General features: G+C 39.8%; 1 protein-coding gene across 1 annotated transcript in view; it reads left to right on the top strand.

Annotated features, from left to right (window-relative positions):
• CDKAL1 (CDK5 regulatory subunit associated protein 1 like 1) overlaps positions 1 to 13975 on the top strand; it is a 450247-nt gene extending 436272 nt beyond the window's left edge. Inside the window, exon 16 of the mRNA XM_064506972.1 lies at positions 13905 to 13975. Within this exon, the coding sequence (XP_064363042.1) occupies positions 13905 to 13943 (39 nt within the window). The 3' untranslated portion in view covers positions 13944 to 13975. The remainder of the gene's footprint in view (positions 1 to 13904) is intronic.
• The last annotated feature ends 6025 nt before the right edge of the window (positions 13976 to 20000 follow it).

Genomic DNA, 20000 nt, shown 5'->3' with positions numbered 1-20000 from the left:
ATCTTTGAAAATTTTGTGCATGGCTGATGTATTGGCTGACAGCATCTCATTTTGCTCCCTTACCTGTCCATACTGCCCTGGTATTTTATGCTCGGGTCGTGAATGCTTTGGGGCCGGGAATGTCGTTCTGTTGTGCAGAAGGGCAAAAGGGCAATGGGGTCAGGGAAAAGGGCTCCTATTTGCTTTAATAATAATTGCTTTTGCAGTATGTGTGCAGCTGTACAGGTAAAGAGGTATGTGGTAGTAATATGGTAAAATTGTCACCCTCCCCACAGTGAAGTAAGCAATCCAGAAAAAAGCAGGATTGCTGATATCTTTACTCCCACACTTAGCTCACCCACACTCAGTGAGATCACACCTCTTTGTGCTCCTACCTGCCACCTCTGATGCTGACATCTGAGGATGCGAGTTTGAATAACAGCGCCTTAGGTCACCTCTAACTGGACTGTGTGTTGGGAGAGCTGCCTGTGAGCACATGGCACTTCCAAGTACAACTAGCAGGGTTGATGTCTTAGCAGCAGACCCCTCAGCTACGCTGATGGAAAGGATAGCGTGAGTGCGCTTTCACCTGTTTCAGTGCAGAGGTTGTCTCAAATGGCTTTTTTGGTGGCTGAACCCCATAGGGCTGGGTTTGCGCCAGAGCAGACTGGGGGGCGCACAGAGAGCCTCTGGGGCTGCTTTTGGGGCAGCAGCTCCTGGCAGCGGGGTGGTGGCAAGCGGCTGCAGGGTGGGAGAGGAGGAGCAGCCGTGCTGCCGTCAGCCCTCGGGTAACAGCTGGTTACGGTGCGAACACGTGGCCACAGTGTGGCTGTACTGACCAGCACCTGGGAAAATGTTGGCCTTTCCTCTTGCAGGGACTCAAGAAAATACTGCCTTCTTGCTGGCTGAACTAAAATGCTCTGTTACCTGTGGAGTTTTGACTAGTGTCACACTGAATTGAGCTTCAAAGTGGATTTGCTTCAAAACTGCTAGAGATTGTTCGTTTTTGCTTCGTTTTGATACAAAACATAAAAATCACCTCAGGCTAGCTGGCAGTGCTTGTGGTGAGCAAATCTTTTGGTGAAACAAGAGCGGGTTTCCAATTTCTAATGAAATCCCAAGTCCAGTGGGCTTTTATATGGTTTTCTTGCAAACATTTCACACAACTTTGAAAATCAAATGCTTCCTTACAGGAAATGCTTTCTCTCTGTTGCCCATCTTTTCTGTCCCACTGCCAAGAGATCCTGATCTGACACCCAACTGTGCTTCTATGGGCAGCTTTTGTGACCATGGAAAATCATTATTTACTCCTGCCTCCTCAGTTTCCTTCTCTGTGAAATATGTATAAGCAAGTTAGAAATCAGAGTCCGTATAACCTCTGCAGCCATGCTGGGCAGAAATGGAATAGCAAAAGTTTAGGTTTCTTAGTATCTTAAAAATCCTCTGAGAAATAGAATAGATAAACATTAAAAAAAAAGGACTATTTTAGCTCTGTACTGTAAAAAATATTATGTTTTGTTCTCAAGGTAAAAGACCCATGCAATATTTCAGTATAGGTTAGAAAAGTAAGTGACCAAATGCATAGCATGTATTAAATTTTCCTAAGTGGTGGAGGACACAAAGCTCGTGCAGGGAATATGCAAGGTAACCTCCTCTTCCGGAAAACACGTTTTACTGGTATGCATCCTTTTATACAGTCTGAAGGCACTCTGAAGGTTGCAAAAGCAATCTCTGTTCACCGTGTTTTGACTCAGACAATGAGGTAATTACTAATGTGATAATTTCTTGTGGGCAGATGTGTGAAAACCCAGAAAGACACCCTGCTTTACACTTATGCAACTGTAAATGAGTGTTGCGGTTATAAATACAAAAACCTGGGGGGCAGGAGGGAGCCAGCAGCAGGCTTGGCAAAACAGCTAGGCTTTATACAGCAAAAGCCCTTCATTTACGCTCTGAAAGCAGGCCAAATTGAATTAACAAATAGAAGGGTATGAAGTAATAATATCTAACAGGAAAACTTCAGGGGCTTGTATGTAAAACTGACTATAGTGCATGTTCTTGGCTAATGACGTGTATACCTGACGTCCTTACGCCGCACATCGCTGCGTGGAGGCCACCGGGATGCAGCAGGGGAGGCATTTGGGGAACACTTAGGTTGATTCCAAAGGGAATGCCTTGGGCTTTGTGTGCGTGTGTGCGTGTGTGCATGCTTTAGAAATTAAGGATTCAGCCTGTGTGGAGAATAAATGGCCATTTTGATCTAGCAAATAGATGCAGTCTTGAATATGAGGAGAAACAACACAACATGCTGTCATATTGTGACTTCACTTTTGTTCCTTTCTCTTTATTTTTTAAATCAACATTGTGGCCATTGCTCTGTGTTCAGAAATAATTTGCTTGGATATGTTGGTATCTTTTTTAGGTTAATCACAAGAAAATAGCGTTAAAATGAAACATTTTTCCCTTTTGATTTGCCTTTATTTGGATTTCAAGTATTTAAGATTTGTACTTTCAAGTTTTTTCTCCTCATCCCTGGCGCTAGATATGATGTACGTTTCTTTTCGTCGTAGTGAAAGCTGAGGCTTTCTCTGGCTGTGAAACTGGGTTAAGTATTTCCTGCTTTCTCCATCTGTCCTGCCAGTCCATCAGCTGACCTGAAGCAGTGGTTTGTGTTTCAATACTGTAAACCAGATCTCTGAAAATAATCATTAAAAAAAGCTCCCTTTCTTCCTTTCCTTAAGATTTATCTTTGTACATTTTTTACAATCATTCGTATACCATGGTCAGAAAAAAGTTATTGAATGGCATTTTGACAATGACTTCCCTGTGCTATAAAGCCTTTCTGATCATCATCACCACATTTCATTTGCTCCCTTGTGAAAAAAAAGGCCTCAAGTTGGTGATGCTGAGGTTCCCTACAGAACACATTTTTTCACTGATTTACTTCAGCAGGACAGCACTGAGGGAGTGGTTATGACCTTACATATGTGCTGATGATGGATCTTTTTTCCCTAGGAGAACTCCACTGACAGTAGACTTAATGAAGGCATATTTGCTCCTCCAGAGATTCCCTGTTCCTCTGACATCTAAAAGGTATGCCTTTCTGTTGCAAGAAAGGTGACTTGATGTTGTAGTCCTTTTCTCAAGAGAGCAGAATAGACCATGATTTGTTCCTCCAAAAATCTTGTGGTGGTGTTATCCAAATTCTTCCATTACTTGAGAAAGAAAGAGTAGCCTTACCTCCTCCCCTTTTCATTTGCTAACAATTCAGGGGGGAATAAAAAATAGTTCTTAGCAGATAGGAGCAGTTACAGTGTCCAGTAACTCTTCAGAATGAATTTGCACTCCCTGCCTTCTCATCCCCCTAGGTTGGGAGCAGAAGTCCTTCTCACAGGCGCAGTGTCCTCCAGAGACGTTGGAAAAGTTTGTACTTGCAACCAGTTACTTTTTAGGGGTTGTGGGACCACCCCGTGAAGGGGGAATTCCCTCCTCTATTGTGAGGTTTTCTAAAATAAAATGTGCAGTATCAACTTGAAAACAGTCTGTTTGCTAACCTTTATCAGGCTCACAAAACAACCTACCAACCTATGACGATAAAAAATACCCCTAAGCTGTAGTCTATAATTGCTCCTATCTGTTAGGAGTTAATTTTTCTTCCTGTCCTGCCTTTTCAGCTACTGAAACATGGTTAAAATAAATAGAAGTTGAAAAAGCCGAAGTATTTCAGGAAAGGCTCTTTAGAAAATTCAGTAAGTCTGTCTAGGAAAAGGGAGATGCTCCCTGTGCGTGAATATGCTGCACTTCACATTTGGGAAGGCTGCTATGAATAAGCAGTTCTGAGGTGTCATTGGTTATTCCTGTGCTAAGTGGCCATTTTTAATGTACTGTGTTGTCTTGTGTGATGGGCCATTGGGGCCCATCGGCTGGAAGACTGACCAGCCCTTCACTTGCTCTGTCCAGTCTCAGGGGCTGTTCTACCATACCTGCATTTGCAACTCCGGTACTTTGCTGGTCTTTCTAGCAAAGACTGCTTTGTAGTCTTTCGGAGTGGTTAGAGAAGCTTAGGCTGGGTTTGGTTTTATACTCAGGTTTTTATTCCTATTTCCCAGAAATCATTGTAAAACTTGTTTCAAAATGGTGAGTGAATTTTCTGAAAAGCAGATCAGGGACATCTCCATTTGCTTGAATCTCAGTGCTGTGGGTGTTTGCTTGGGCACAGAAGTTTCAGAACCAGTGGGGTGAGTTTGGGGTTTGCTAAGCCAGGACAAGAAAAAGAGAAAACTAAATGCTTGCTAGACGAGTGGTGTTAGAAGAGCTGAATGGTGTGGTTATATTCTTCTGTAACTGCATCATATTTCCTTACAGGCTTGCATGACTTCAGAAACTTTTTCATGAAATCACAGTATATGTCATCTTAATGTATGAGGATCTTGGTTTTATTATTCTTTAAGCAGAATTCTTTGCCTTGTGGTTGCCAAAGAATGCTTGGAAACACTGCCTAAGTGTCTACATAAGATTTCTTTCCTTTCCTTTAAAGTAAATTGACAGAAAATAAAACCACAATATAACTACCTTTTACATTTAATAAAATCTTATGATTTTAGAGAGATTCACTCCCAATATTTGAATATCAGGAGCTGGCAATGCTACTAAATGGAGTGTTAAATGTCTTTAAGACCTGCCCTGATTATCAGCTTTATTTCACAAAGAGTAGTAAGGAGACAACAGATGTAAACAAAAAGTAAAGCTAATGTAAATGTGTTATTATAAGGTGCTCGAAGTGGTATATCTTGTCCATGAAATAATTCTGACTTGCGAGTGAATTTACTAATAGCTACTCATATGTTAACTTCCAATATTCAGGGAAAAATACGTTAGGGCGTCTCTTTCAAGATGATATTATACTACAGGAATGTCTTCCATTACCTTGTGCTGTAAGCACAAGACTACACAAGACTACTTGAAAGAATAATAGCATTTAAATATCATTACTCAAATAACATGACCTATGCTCATCTGCTTTGGATATTGTTTCCCACTTCTAAAAATTCAAAGGAAAGGCAGAAATATTTTAAGCTAATTATTGGCCCCTGTGCAGGTCTTATCACTTTCCCCTTTTCCCCCTTCCCCTGAACACCAAAATCTTTTATATTTGTGGTTTATGTATGGTCTTGTGGTATTTTATCTTGCTATTTTACTCGTTCTACCTTTATGTGGTATGCTTATGCCTCTGGGGCAGAGCACAGTGGAAGAGGATGTTTGAAATTAGGTGCAAAATTATAAATCTTTGATAAAATGTGGATAAAACTTTAGCTAACATGTATTTAGAATCACTCAAAATCAAGAAATAATGATGACAAATCACAAACCAGCAGTACTGTTTCATGTCACCAGATCCATGTGAGAAGCTTGGGTCATCTATCAAAGTCTTCCTCAGTATTTCTAGATTCCATAACCCTCTGAACATAACATAAAATAACGATTCTAATTTTAAGGTAAAATAAATCCTGTTAGAGTCTATTGGAACATTTTCAGCTAGGTCTGTTTTGTATTTTTAGAAAGCCTGTGACACAAAAGTTAGAATGCGTAGGGCATTTACATGTGTGATATGTAGAGATGGTTTCCTGTTATGGAAACTGTTTTGTGCCTAGAGGCATGCACAGTGCCCTCAGCTAATAAACTGGTGGATGCTTCTTCTAAATAAGCTCTAGTTAGCATAAATGGATGTTAAAGGTGTAAATCACTGATATATTTCAATTTATATTAATAAAAAATTAAACAGTTTCGAAGCTGGGTCATCAGTTAATCAAAAATGCCATGGAAACAGCATCAGCTTTAGTAGCAGCGATGAGATCATAGATGAGGGCTTTAAAAACAACTCTGAATGATTCTGTGAATTTCTTCCCTGCTGTGTTTAATATTTTTAATCTAAAATTACTAATAAAAATATCTGTTGCTCTGGCAGATCTCATACATAGGTTCCAAGCATGAAGAGTAAAGCAAATGTCCTACTTTAGCTGCAAAGGCAGAGCTGTGCTATATTTTTTCATAGGTATTTAAGGCCAAGAGGGACCATTGCAGCCATCTAGTTTGACCTTCTGCATAACACAGACTGGAGAATTTAACTCAGTGATTCCTGCCCTCGGGCTGGATTTCAAAAGTGGAGCGAGATTTATTCCTTTTTTTTCCTTTTTTTCCCCCCTTTTGATTCCTCAATGTGTTCAATTGCCTGAATCTAGATCTTTGTTACAATGAAGAGGCTATACATTTTTGTTTTCAGAATGTATATGTATTTGTTCTGAAAGCAAAAAAAGTGTGTGTATATATATATATATATTTATATATATGCATATGTGTGTGTGTGTACACATAGGTGTGTGTACAGACATGCATTTAAAATGGTTTGCATTTAAAATAATAGTTGGCACCGCCATAGAGATGACCTAAGATTTAAAAGGATATATAGGCTCATAGGAAAATTGGGAGAGGGAAAGGATGGCAGAAGGTAGCATGACCTTCACATGCAACTCATCACGGGCCTCTCTGGTAAAGTGTTTATACTTCACATTAAGTCAGTATAGGGAGGGATTAGAAGCCTGCAGAGAGAAGCAACTTGCCTCACCCTGAAGACATTGCCAAAAATGTAATGTGGGACAGACTTTTCTCAGTTGGGGCTTATTTTAAAATGGCAGAAACAGGCCAGGCAGGCAGGCCGTTGTAGAGAACATGAATACTCCTCCTTTTTGCCTACTGTTGGAAAAGGCTGGGTGTGGAAACATGCAGCTGAGGACCAAGTGTAGAGCTGCCGGCTTTGCTATGCATTGCATTGAAGCTGTGAGGTTTTCGTCTTCTGCTTTGAGAAGTTCTTAGTGAAAGCTCCATTGAGATTATTTTACTTTGCCTTACCTGGGTTTAAAAAAAAAAAAAAAAAAAAAAAAAAAAGCAACCCCCTCCCCTCCAGCCTGTGATCACTTTATGTATTTGAAGGATTATGGTAAACCTGGTAGGACTCTGCAGACCTTCAACCGTTTTGTGTTTATCCCCAGTAAAGACCCTGGCCACCCTCAGAGAAACACTTTCTGTTAAGTGATCCATTAAGTGCTGTAGTCTGATTTATGAAGCAGATTTATTTATTGTCATTGGAAGTTGCCCTGGAAGTTTATTTTAAAGGGAAACTGCAATGAAAAGTTATCACACCTTAGATAGATAAATACTTAGGAAATAAGACTGTATCAAAATGTGTTTTTGGTAAGAGAGCTGCCCTCTGTTTCACAATTCCCATAAAAACCGTGACCAGTCTGAATGACCTCCCAGTGGGCCTTTTTACTGATACTTCTCAGCAGGAGTTTCAGTCTGGTAAGTAGGTCAGGATTCAGTTGATCTGATTCCCATTTGAGTGCGTGACAGAACAGGAGAATTTCAGCATTGCTGTCAAGAAGCTTCTTTCCTTTCATGTTTGGGTTATCTAATATCTAGAGGACAGGCGCAGGGATAAAAAAAAGTCACAGTAGGAGAAGGGTAGTAAGGAAAAAGAACATATTAAGATTTAATCTTTTGTCTGAGTGATAGCATGACTGATCACTCCATAAACTTTACAGGTCATTTCCCTTCCTGCAAGAGAATTGTCCTGCTGCAAATAGTACTTACGTCCCAAAATAGCCACCTTTAATTTGTGAAGTGATCTCCCACTTATCGTCAGAACGCTATCTTTTTGAAGTGGAAGAGAGGGTGTTTTGATACATTCTGCCCTCCTCCACAAAAATGCAGAAGGTCCAGGGGGCAAAACTGAACTTGCCCTGACAATTCCCGCTTCTCCCTTTTTTCCCCATGCTGTGTCCTGGGAAGGGAGTTCATGCAAATTTCGCAGTGCCCCTCTGGCACTGGGAAAGGAAACTTAATCTAATTTGCTAATTCACCCATAGGCTTTTGATGCATAGAAAATGAAGAGGTGTGTCATCTTGTCTGGTGAAGTTGGGGGTGATAAGCTGAAACCACCAAATATATTACAGAAAAGATAGCAAGGTGGACTAAAACCAAGCTCACATTGGTGAATTATTAGTCCACTGTTCATTATGATGTCTAGTTTCAATCCTAATGAGATGGAACTTGATGAGATAATTACTTTGAACTGTAGGATTCTGTTTGCCCACAACAAAAGTATGGTATCATCTCATCTAGCCCTTCCCTTTTTCTCAAAAGTTATTAGTTTTCTTTTAAAGGGGATGTTTCTCTTTTCTCATTTAATTAAAATAGAACAGTGACTGGAGATATCTAGTACCTATCAGGATTTATCTAAATGTAACCGCCACCTGCAGGTAGTTCCTACTCAGTCTGGTAGAGAAGAATCTCAAAAGGGAATGTCAAGGTGATATTTGATGGCAGATCTGATACGAAAGTTGGTGGCATGTGTACTGCCTAGTAGGAAAAGGTGAACTGAACTGATGTCATTGGAACATTTTCTGCATCACAAGTTTCTCAGGGCACAGGGATAAATGATATAATTTCCAAAAGATGGGCTGCAGTGGCTGGAAGTTGCACTGCCAGCCAGCTGTGGCTCACATTATCACTGGTGTGTAGTAAAGACTCCACTGGTCTCTGTTGCATTCAGCCTTTGCTAAACATTTTTCTTCACCTAGAATGCAGGGGCATTTGGGAGTGTCTGTATGAAAGAGTTGCTGGATTTTATTGTTCTGACCAATAGTGTTAGAATATGTATAATATTTCTCTAAGCAGCTGCTCAAAATGACAGGGGATTTCAAAAGGGATGCAGTGTGCTGGTTGAACAAACCAGCCTTTCGATTTTATTCTGGAACCTAGAGATGCCAGAAGGTACCTTCACTGAGTGAGGAAAAGGGATGAAGGAAGCTGCCTAAAAAGAACAGGATTTTCCTATGGGTTCCAGCTTGAAGGATGCTGCAATACGTTAGAGCATAGGACTAGTTTGGATCTCTTTTTCTTTTTCCTCCACAGATATCACAAACTTTGTGTGAGGCACTTATTTTTCTCTGGTGAAAACTTTTTATTTATAAAATCGGGTTTATGCAATACAAATCTCATTGGCATGTCAAGGATCTCAATATATTCATATTTTAATCCAAGGATATTCTAAGATTGAAGGAATTACAGAAGAGCTGGGGTTTTTTTAATAATCAAGAGAGATTCTTTGTGGGAATGGGTGGGTGTGCTGCAATGTTACAGAACTAAGGGGAAAAAAAGGAAAAGAAGCAAAATAGACTGGGAATTAGGACAGAAACAAGATTTGGCAGATCAGTTAAACAACAGGTAAAATATAAACTTGTACAATTAAAAATGTGGAAAAAATGAAGACACATATTTCTTTCTCTTACTCACACTGCTAAAGATTTTAGTGTAGGTTGCTTGTTTGTGTTCTGGAGTCCTTACTTTACTCCATAGAGAAACACTATTTTGATGTCTGTTGTGAATAGGATGGACTAGCTCTGGGATAAGAACATAAGAACCGCCATGCTGGGTCAGACTGGCTTGCTAGTGTATCTCCAAATCCCTTCTCCCCCAAATCAAGTGTAGTATCCATTCTTATTAACGTAATACCAGATACGTCTTCATTTGAGGACTTCATATTAAATGGATGTGGGGAGTAGGAGGTGGAGCTTGCTCTGTGCCTTGTGCAGTGCCTTCAGGAACTGGGCTGGGGAATGGAGGAGAGTGGTTGGTAGTGGATGCAGAGAGAAAAGCTAGACAAATATGTAGCAGTGTTTCATCATATTTTCCCAGCCTCCAATGACTTGTGGTTCAAGGACTTTGAGCCACAGTGGGTGTCTGTATAAATTCTCTTCCCATGAATTTTCCTAGTTTTTCTAAGCCAGGTAATTTTTAACGTTCTGCAGCAAGGAGAATGCAGCAACCCTCTTAAGGCATTGCATGAGGAAGCACCTTCTTTTGTTTGTTTGAAACTTCTACCTGCCTTTTCCACTGATGCTCCTCTGGTTCTCTTTTTGGAAGAGAGAGCGTAATCCTTCTTTCATTCACCTTCTTTCTGGGCCACTTATGATTTTAAAGATGTGTGTCATGTCTCTTTAATAAGTTGTAAATTATGGTTACAATATGAATACAGTTAATTTAGTTTAATGGCAGGCTGTGTAAGAAAAAAGCTAGCAGGAAGTTAAAACAATGATACATCCTTCAACAGACATTTCAGTGTGATTAAGAGACAATGCAGGAGCTATTAACTGTCCTGCTGCAATGAAGTTAAACAGCTTGTTTTGTTTTTATTGGAAAGCAGAAGGACTATAAAGAATTTTAAATGCCTTTCAGATCAGGGCAAAGGAGCTGTTACAAAGCTATTTCCCCATGTGAAAACCTTACTGAAAGGTCTGAGGAGCATGGGTCTCCTAAACTCTTTTCATAAGGAAGATGGAGAGTTGTGTATAGAGACCATTTATGGCTCTAAAACTCTTTCCTTGAAGTTTTGCTCTGTTCTTACAATTCAGACAGACAATAGTTTGGTGTTTGGTCTTTGAGAGAAGAAAAGAGGAAAGAAACAAAAGTACTGAACCCTGTCAGACCTATGTGGATAAACACTTGGACATTGTAATCCATGCCAAAGTGTAAACAGAGAACTTGGAAGTTCCCAGGAGGACTGGTGAAGTTGAGGAGATGCAATGAGGATCCTATGGAAGAGGGCATAGGTATTTGGGAAGCCCTCCAGGCATTGTTGTTGGGTTTTTTTTTTACATATATTTTTAATGGTTTCAGGGTTTTGCCTCTAGGATAGATATGGCTTAGGAAGTCTCTAGAAGCATGCAGTGTCTTTCAGAAATCCCAGCCTATACTTCTTTAGAATTTAATATCTTTGTTGACATTGATTTTTTTATTAAACACTATTTTGTTTTTTTGCTTGTCTACATCTCTGGCAGTGGTTGCACTGAAAAAACTTCTGTTTCTGAAATCCTGACTTCTTTGTGTGTAGGTGCTGTTTTCTGTTTTAGCCAGAGGTGTTAAACCAAGATGTGGTTGACTAGCTGCAGGCATGTTTCAGGGCTGGTGTCTCCTAACTAATCCTCAGCCTGGTATCAGTATCATATTTGCAGATGTTTAACCATGGGTCCCAACGGTTTGTTGCTGGCTATAGAAATGTCCTGTATCTATTAGAGTGCAGGATTGTGAGCAGAGCTTTCAAGCTCCAGTACCAACATCTCTCACTGAATTGCTTTGTGTCATTGTTCTGAGGATACCTGAGGGGTTTTTAACCCCCATGAAATAGGTACATTAGTTGCTTACAGAAGTGCAGCCCTGATGTATTTTGGAAATTCAGTGAGATTCATAAATGAAAGAAATTTCTGAATGACACCTTCAATAGTATTGTTGATGCTTAAAAATTTCTCAAAAGCATGGCTATACCAAGCATTGTTATAGTTCTCAATTTATCTAGATCCTCCGCAACCAAAGGAACTCAGCTGAAGCCATGAACTGTTTCTCCACATGCAGCAAAATATTACTGCTATGGAGTAGTCATCATCTGTGGGGTGTCCAGCCTTTGCTGAGCTCTGAAGTGCAATACCCATGCTTTCCGTATCCCCTCTCCCTTCCTCTGCTTTGAGCCATGTGAAGACATTACTCAGTGAATTGGTGAAACATCTGCCTTTGAAAGTTCAAGCCAGGAGTTCCCAAACTTAGTTTCTTCCATCACTGCCACCAGCAGTGGCTAAATGCACCCACAGAATCCATAGATGGCAGCAGCCATGGGTACCACTTGTGGGGGTGACTTCCCAGGAACTCCTGCTTTTATTCCATGTACATGGGGAGACGTCCTCTTCTATCACATACCCTCATCCCCTCGAATTTAGACCCCAACCAACTCATTTGCTGCACACAGCTGAGGGGACCTTAACCTCATACTTCCATCTGCCTCTCACATCCCTACAAACTGGGCTGCAATCGCATCCCTTCACTAATACCTGTTTTTGTAGAAAAAACAGATTAAACCTGTGTTCAGTTAGTATCAAAATATATTTGCAGATCCTTGATAAAAGTCTGTAGGCATGATACTGTTCTGTTTTGAAACAATTTACCTGTAAGATGTCTGTTTGCAAGTGTTGCTAAACATCTGAATTAGAGATTATGGGGACTTTTAGCCACTGCTTCTGGCAGTAATTGAGGAAGCCAGGCTTGGGAGCCCCTGTTACTAAACCTTCACTTCCTACCTCCCCTGGCTTCCCCCATACCTCCTCAGAGGGTTGCTGATCTGGGCAAGGATTGAGTTACTGCACTGGTTATTGACTCTAATATCTACCTTTTAGTCTTGACTGAAGCTTTAAGTGTTTCCAAGCTGTGGTATGCTGGCTGCTGGTGGCACACAAGCATATCCAAAATGCTACCTGCCTGGTGAAAATGCTTTCTTCCTAACGCTGGTCCCTGCTGCCTCTGCCATCGCTGCTACTACTGCTGCACTGATAGCGGTAACGATCAAAGGAAAAAAATGCACTAGTCTGTGGGTTTCGTCCATGGTCTCTTGCAGGCAGAGCAATCTCTCTAAAGCCTTCCTTTGGCCATTTTCCAGATGGGAAGGTTAGGAAACAGCTCAGCAACAGCTTCCAGGATGTCCAACAGAACAGGCCAGGTGGACTGTTTTCTCCAGAGTTCATATATTTTGCCAGCCAGCTTCTTTTCTGTGCTTCATGACTTTTGTAGCACATTCTGGACAGGTTCAGTTAATCTCATCCTTTTATCCTCCTGTGATTTCTCTCAGTTTACTGAAGAAGGAAGTGTGAAGGTGCAGTTAGACTCTTCTGTACTTCAAAACCTCAGGCTCCCAATGCTGGAAGGGGGAGCACGTTGTAATGCTACAGCTTATGTCTAGATTCTTCCGAAGTGGCTCCATAACTGGAGAAGTACCTGTCCTCAGACAGTTCTCTGCACTGGAGAAATCCTAAGAGCACTCATATTTCAATACAATTTTTAAAAATAAAAACCCTGGCCTCGGGGCACCCATCCACTTACATGCTGAATTTATACAAGCTTTTTTAGAAAAAAATCTGAAAAATCATGCAAATATTCCCTGAGAATAAGCAGGCAATTACTGTGTTTGCTCGTGTAAATAGGATACAGAACATATGGATGGCCATTTTTAGTGTCTGCCTCCGTATTGGCATACGCAAATAGCTGCTTCCTGTGCATATGTGTAACAGCAACTGAATATTAAAATTGAACAGTCACATAGCATTCTGTATGTTTCCCTTCATTTAAAAAATCTGATCTGACTGTTTTAGTTAGGCAATATCTTATCATTCTTTTTTGGAGAGTGCTATATAATATTTACTGAACTAATAATTCTAAACATCAATTCAGTTTTCCCAAGTTAAAGCACTTACTGTGTCTATGGTCTCATTTTGTTTGCATTTAATAGAAACAAAGTTCAAAAGTTTAATATTAAGTTTTGAGAGAGAAAAGCATTTAGCAAAAGAAGTCTGTGAAAATTTCTAACACAGAAAGAATACATTAAATGGAGAAGTCCTCAGCATGCTGGAATAATTCCAAACTCCTTTTAATAAAATTTATTAATGGGACTTTTCAGATGGTTTAGGAAACTCAAACAAAGCATTTAATGAGCTGAAGTCTATAAACAATCCATCTAGGGACTGTAAAAATTATTCATACCATCTTTAAAAGTTCTGACATTTATTGAATAGTCTGAAATGGGCCCTAAGAGCTCTAAGAGTTCATTATGCAAATATCTATTTATGATTTGTAGGGGACACGATTAAAAATGTAACTGGAGAAAATGCGTTGCTATTTTACATGCTCACTCCTCACCCCAAACATCTCAGGCTAAAGTGAAGCATCTCCACTGTTTCAAATTATTTTAGTGCCAAACTAACTTCTGAAAATTACATTTTCACTGTGAATACTTGTATTGCTTTTTTTTGCCTTTGTTATTTTATTTCTAGGCCGAGCAGATCAGACCACTGAATCAGAAGGGAGAATGAGCCATGCTTTCATTACTGAATATCATTTTGGGGGCTTTTTTTACAAGCATCTTCAATAGGATTCTATCTTTAAAGGTACCTAACTGTATAAACTTAAAATGATCAAACTTGGTGAGAGAATTTTAAAATAGTTACTTGACATATTTGCGGTGTCACAAATTATCTTGATCTTAAATCTTTAGGAGACTGAGCTTATGGCAAAGGTTTACTCTGCAAGTGCCAACAAAGGTGGTAGCAAATACTTGCATTCATTCTCGCCTTTGTCCACAAATGCAGCACTTCATTTGTCTGGAGTATGATATGATCAAAGGTGGAGTACAAAAGAGCACTGTCCTCTTCCACTGCTGTTTATTGGAGCTGAGGGTGTGGAGTCTTCTCTGACATTGTCCATAAAGGACTTGAGGCTTTCCCTGCCTTGCATTTGCCATCAGTGGGGGAGATCTTTTCTGTCACATGAGGTGCAAATAAAGGCTGTAAGAGTTGCTTCAGGATACTAATATATAAAATCTTCACCCCACAGAGTTATCCTTCTGGTGTTAAGTTGCAAATGAAGTGGAAAATCTTCTGTGATGACAAGATGTGACAGTGAAGCAACGGGATTGAGGGTTTTGTGCCGTGTTTTTTTGTGTCTTACCAGGAATCATTACTTGTATGAAATGCAGAATATTTTCTTCTCTTTCATGGCAGTGATATGAATTTTATTTTATAGAGATTATGGTTATTGCATTAAGCTTGTTCATGTCCTTCTCCAAAGACATTAGCCATAATGTAACATAACAGGTGATGTGTTGTTTCGTACTCTTTATCTATAGATCACACAACAATATAAGAGGAAATTACCCTCATACTGAAAACTAATAGCATATTTTACATCTCCTCCCTCATGTTGCCAGATTACATTAATCATAAATGTCAGTGAAATCTCCAGATGAGTTCCTGACTTTTGACAAAAGCCTTCATCTCAGTCTCTTAAATTCCAAGGTCAAGGGGAGTGTAACATTCAGAATAATTATTAGCATTATTTTATCTTGACATTTCAGCCTTGCTTTCAGTTTAACATTCCAACCAGGCACTGAAGATGAATGTCATCTTTCGATTCACTGGAGGGAATTGCCCCAATTAAACCTGACTTTAAGGATATCTAAAGCACTGTATTAATGTGCTATCCTCTTTTTTAGCAAGAAATACTTCATGAAGGAGAGAAACTTTCATTAAAAGCATTCAAGATTTACTGTGACAAGAACAAGCAATTTTTGAATTGCAATTTCCCCCCTAGGCTAGGATAATAATCAGCACTTCTCATTTTCAGAGAAGTCAGTGGTCACACTGCCCTAAAGATTCTTTCCCCTTTTGTTTCGGCTAAAAGGTCAGAGTTATAATTTTGTCACTGCATGAACTATTCATGGTACCTTGTCAAAACCTTGTCACATTCATGTCCCAGATCTCGCAACCATCTTTTACCTATATTTACTTAATTTTTTCTAACATCGTGCCAGATAGGAAGAACAGAATACATATGTGGGTTTTTTTCCAGCAAAGGAAAAATGCAAAACATTTTCACCAAAGGATAGATGAAAAGAAATAAAGACACAACCATCACACCACACGCAATCCAGCAGCTGTTTGACCTTGACTGGGTGGAGAGCCGGCAATCAGCTTCAGTCAAACAATTATATTTGCTCACTTCCTGCAAACTTTTGATGACCCTTGAGACTCTGATAGTCTGTTTTGATAGTGAGGTTTTGATAGTGAAATAATAGTATAAATGTCATACAGGGTAAATTGGTCCAAAGACAGGTGCATACAGACAAGCTATAAGACACCAATTAGTCTTCAGACAACGGGCTTCTTTGGTTCAGTATAGAGGATCAATCAAGTTCCTGTGATGAGCAGCATTCACTTCAACAGTGGTATTCCCATTAAGTCCATGGCGAACCTTTGATGTAGAGGGAAAAATGGAGCAGCCTTTTGTAAGATGTATATACATGACTGTATAATGGTAGCTCCCCTGTTGTTGTTAGCTGCCTTTCCTGCTGTGCTATGCCTTTCTGAGAAACCTTGAAGACAGAATTGTTTTGAATGTGTTTGACTCTAAGTCATGGCTACTCTCCAGCTGATAGCAAATTGCTATTTGCATCTGTTATGGTTGTATGCTCAGTGTGTGATTTTACACAACTGCTGTGGCACATACTGTTTTGATAAAAGTAAAATTTATTTACTTCTAGTTAAATTTGACTTTGGGGCTTCATCTAACTGGAAGGTAAATTGGTTGATGCTGACTTTCCTTTCCTAACCTCTTGCTCCATGCAGGAGCATACCTGAAATGCTTTGGTCTCCAACACAAACATGCTCTTTCTTTTATTCTTTCCTTTTTTTTTTTAACTAGAAATCTTACATGAATATTATGCAAACACATATTTAGCTGCATACATGTGTAACTATCTGCAATGTTTTCCCCTCAGAATTCTCAAGCAAGTTCTTACTTAACTTCTACATAAATGATGTAAATTTTGACATGGATTATAGCTAAAAGTCTAAAAGTAAAAAAAAAAGTCCTTTTTCAACTTCCATTTCCTTCCCTGCTTCTTCCTGTTAGATATTTACTAAAGATAGCTAACTGATCTTTACTGAGTTTACAGCCAATGTTATTCCTAACCATTTTTTTATTTAGCTTTCATTGACTTAAACAATGTGCTGCTTAATTGTGCTGATGAGTGGAAGCTTCCTCTCTCCAGCCTGTCAAGCTTAACTAAAGCAGTGATTCTGAAGAGCATGGTGAAGGTAGAGAGCTGATTTTGAAGCCTGTGGGAATGAGCCCATGCTATCGCAACTACAGATCTGGCCCATTCTGTGAAGCAGAATTAAATTCTTCTGCTCATTACTTCGTTGTGTAGGTACAGCAGTAAAGGACAAATGTTGCATGCATACATATATGTAACGATATAGAAAAAGCTGTTGTTCAGTCTGTTATGTTGTAATTTTTGATGAGCAGTAGCCAGAGTTGAAAGAGGATGTAAAAGCATTTTATTGAAAACTTGTCTTTCCTTTTTTCCTCGTTGTAAATGTACTTTTAAATTTGGTAGCAATGTATTCCCAGCTATCTGAATGTCTCCCTGGCACTAATCTACCCTGGAGGGTGTGAAAGACAAATTCAGAAGAGCTAGCTGTAGCCTAGCAAAGCAAAGCAAAGCACAGCTTTCAAGACTTCCTGTAGTCTAGCTGCTCTGTATAATCTTTCAGAGAGGGCTGTCTCCCTGGGTTTTCTCTGTATTCCTTGGGGATTACCTGACCCCATAAAATTAGGCTTTCTCATACTGAAAGTTCCCCTCTGTGTCTCCAGCAGGTATGTTTCTGAGCTTGGCGGTTTTGAGGGTTGAGCACATGAATCTATCACCTTTTAGCAATCTCTTTCATTTTGCACAAGCAGCACCTGTTCCTTCTTCGCACTGCATTACAGCCCACTAGGTCACCTTTTCAGCAGACCATGCTCTGGTGCTGTTTCTAATTTAATTAGTTCTTTGTACAGTCCCACTTCTAAGCCCTTGGTACCTAAAGCTTGGGAGATAATTATTTCCATCCCTGAAGAGGGGTCTTTCAGAATCCCTTTACTTCTTCAGGGTTAAGTGTTTAATATTTTAGCTGGAGACTGGTAAGCATGAGAGCAGAAACTGAAGGGAATATGTTGTGTTCAGTGCCCATCCATTTTAAATAATGCCTTAAAGGTCCTTCTTATATGAAGAATATCTTTGGCGTTTCTAGTGAAGAGGAACTGGAGATTATTTTTCCCACTCTCAACTGCAATAAATACAAAAGGAGTGTCTGGCTGATAATGCATCTACAGCGACACATATCCAAGGCCCTTGATGTCTGTGTCTTTTATTAGGTGATGCGTGTCTTCACAGTAATATAGAAATACTAACAGAAGAGTGCCGTTAAGAATGGACAACCAGCCAAACAGATTTTCTTGAAATGTAAAAAATAAAAAAAGACTCCATGTTGACAGAAAGTCCTGAAAAAAATCAGTCTATCAAGGTAATTTATATGTGTGTACACCCACAGGTATTGTGGCCTCGGTTTTTAGTCTGAGACTTATAAAAGTGACTGAAAACAAAAGGGGTTGTTTGGGAGCACTGCTTTGGTGAATCAAAACTATTAGGAATTTACTGCTGTGAAAGCAGAGTTTATTTAATAGGCCTCTCCAAAGTTGTTTTTTTTCTCTGCCTTCAAGCCAGAGTGGACACTGGCATGTGAGATGATTGCAGGCTGTGAATTTTCAAAGAGGTTGAGAGTAACAGGACCACCCCAGTTGCTCAGCTAATGCTGCTGGTGCTGCTAGAAAGAATTCTGTAAGTGTTTGAATTGCAGAGGCAGAAAAGTAATTGAGGACACTTGTTCAGGAAGCAACTTATGAACATTTCCTTACTCGAGAGCTCTTTGGTCAAGAACATGAAAGAAAAAAGATCTGAAAAGAACCTATATAAAAAAAAAAGTCTTAATGCAACAACATTGATTTTCTGATTTGCTTTTTTCTATTATTTTTTCCTCTTCTGTTTTAATACATCATCTGTGCCTTTTCTAACAAATTACAGTATTCCACCCATTGCCTAAGAAGCTTCTTTTTAAAAAAACAATTGAGCAATTAAACAGGTTTCCAGCAGCTTTGGTTACCAAGCCATCAGGCTGCAGGGAGAATATGCTAGCAACAAACAGCTGATATAATTTAATGAGGTGTAACTGAGTAATTTGGGGCATCCAGCAGGTTTTTGCTATAAGGGACTACATCAGAAGGCTTCTATAATAAGTGTCCTGTGATTGGTTTTCAGAGTTGTCCTCCCAGTGCAGTTATGAAATGCATTGCGCTGATGATGGTACATAGGCCCTGAACTCCTCCTTGTTTTTCACTCATTTAGTTAATTAGACAAAAAACAGAGCCAGAGGATAAGTGACTCTAATGTCTTATACTTTCTTTTCACTTGGTGTTCCTGACAGAGCTTGAATAGGGAGAGGGTGACCTTGCTTGTAATTGCAGTACTCCTTATTTTTGATTGAATATGAACAACAATCTTTTGTTCTTTCCCTACACATACCACTGGAGGTCTGGGAGGCGAGTTGCCTTAGATTTGGATCCTTCTGTAAGGAGGACTGTGTTCATCTTATATTGCAGAAATGATCACCAGTTTCCTGAACTGATGGTTCACTACAGTGATAGTGCTATTTTGAGAAAAATTAATGTTTGACACATCAATTGACATTGTATATGTACTCTGTCTATGGGTCTGAAAACATCTGTGATGTGATTATTAAATGGACAATAATGACCACTAAAATGAAAACTGCAAAAGAAGGACATTTTTGTCCTTTTATTTTTCAAAGACTAAATTGAAGTACATCAATACATATAAGACGATTTCTCTAGCATATACTGCCATGAGGTCCGTGGGGAAGCTTTTTTAAATGTAAGTAGTAAGCAAGTCCATAATGCTCTGGCTCTGAGCAAGCCTTCCCTCTTTTTGGAGGGCTGGATGTTTGGAAGAGTCCTTCCAGAAAAAGTTATCTCTACCAAACCTGCCCAGCCCTCACCGGAGTGCTAAGCTATGAATGCACCCAGTAAAATGGCACTGCAGAAAAAGTGATAAGTTAACTGGCATAATTAAAAAAAAAATTGCATTTAACAATTGCTTGCTTGTACAAAGATGGAAGTATAAACCCTGGGTGAATTTTTAGGTGGGGTTTTTTTTCCTCTTTAACAGCTTGGGACAACCTTGCCTCAGCTGGCAAGACAACAGAGAAGCTGCAGAGAAGATACAGCAAGTGCAGGGTAAGAAAGGGGCGGCTACTCGGCAGCGGGGCCCGGGACACCCGTGGCCCTTTGGAGCCCTCCTGGCAAGTGGCCTGCAAGCCAGCGCCCATGTCTGCTGCTGCCCACCTGCACCCCACTCCTCTCCTTGGCAGGTGAGAACAAGGCGGGCGACAGCAGGGGCATTTCTGCCTTCGGGAAGAGTGAAATATGGATTTAAATGTGTGGTGTGTATTGCTGGATGTTGTTACACAGTGTGT

The sequence above is a fragment of the Dromaius novaehollandiae genome, chromosome 2 (assembly GCF_036370855.1).
Source record: "Dromaius novaehollandiae isolate bDroNov1 chromosome 2, bDroNov1.hap1, whole genome shotgun sequence".
NCBI classification, from domain to species: domain Eukaryota; kingdom Metazoa; phylum Chordata; class Aves; order Casuariiformes; family Dromaiidae; genus Dromaius; species Dromaius novaehollandiae.
This window is presented reverse-complemented; position numbering and strand designations above follow the sequence as displayed.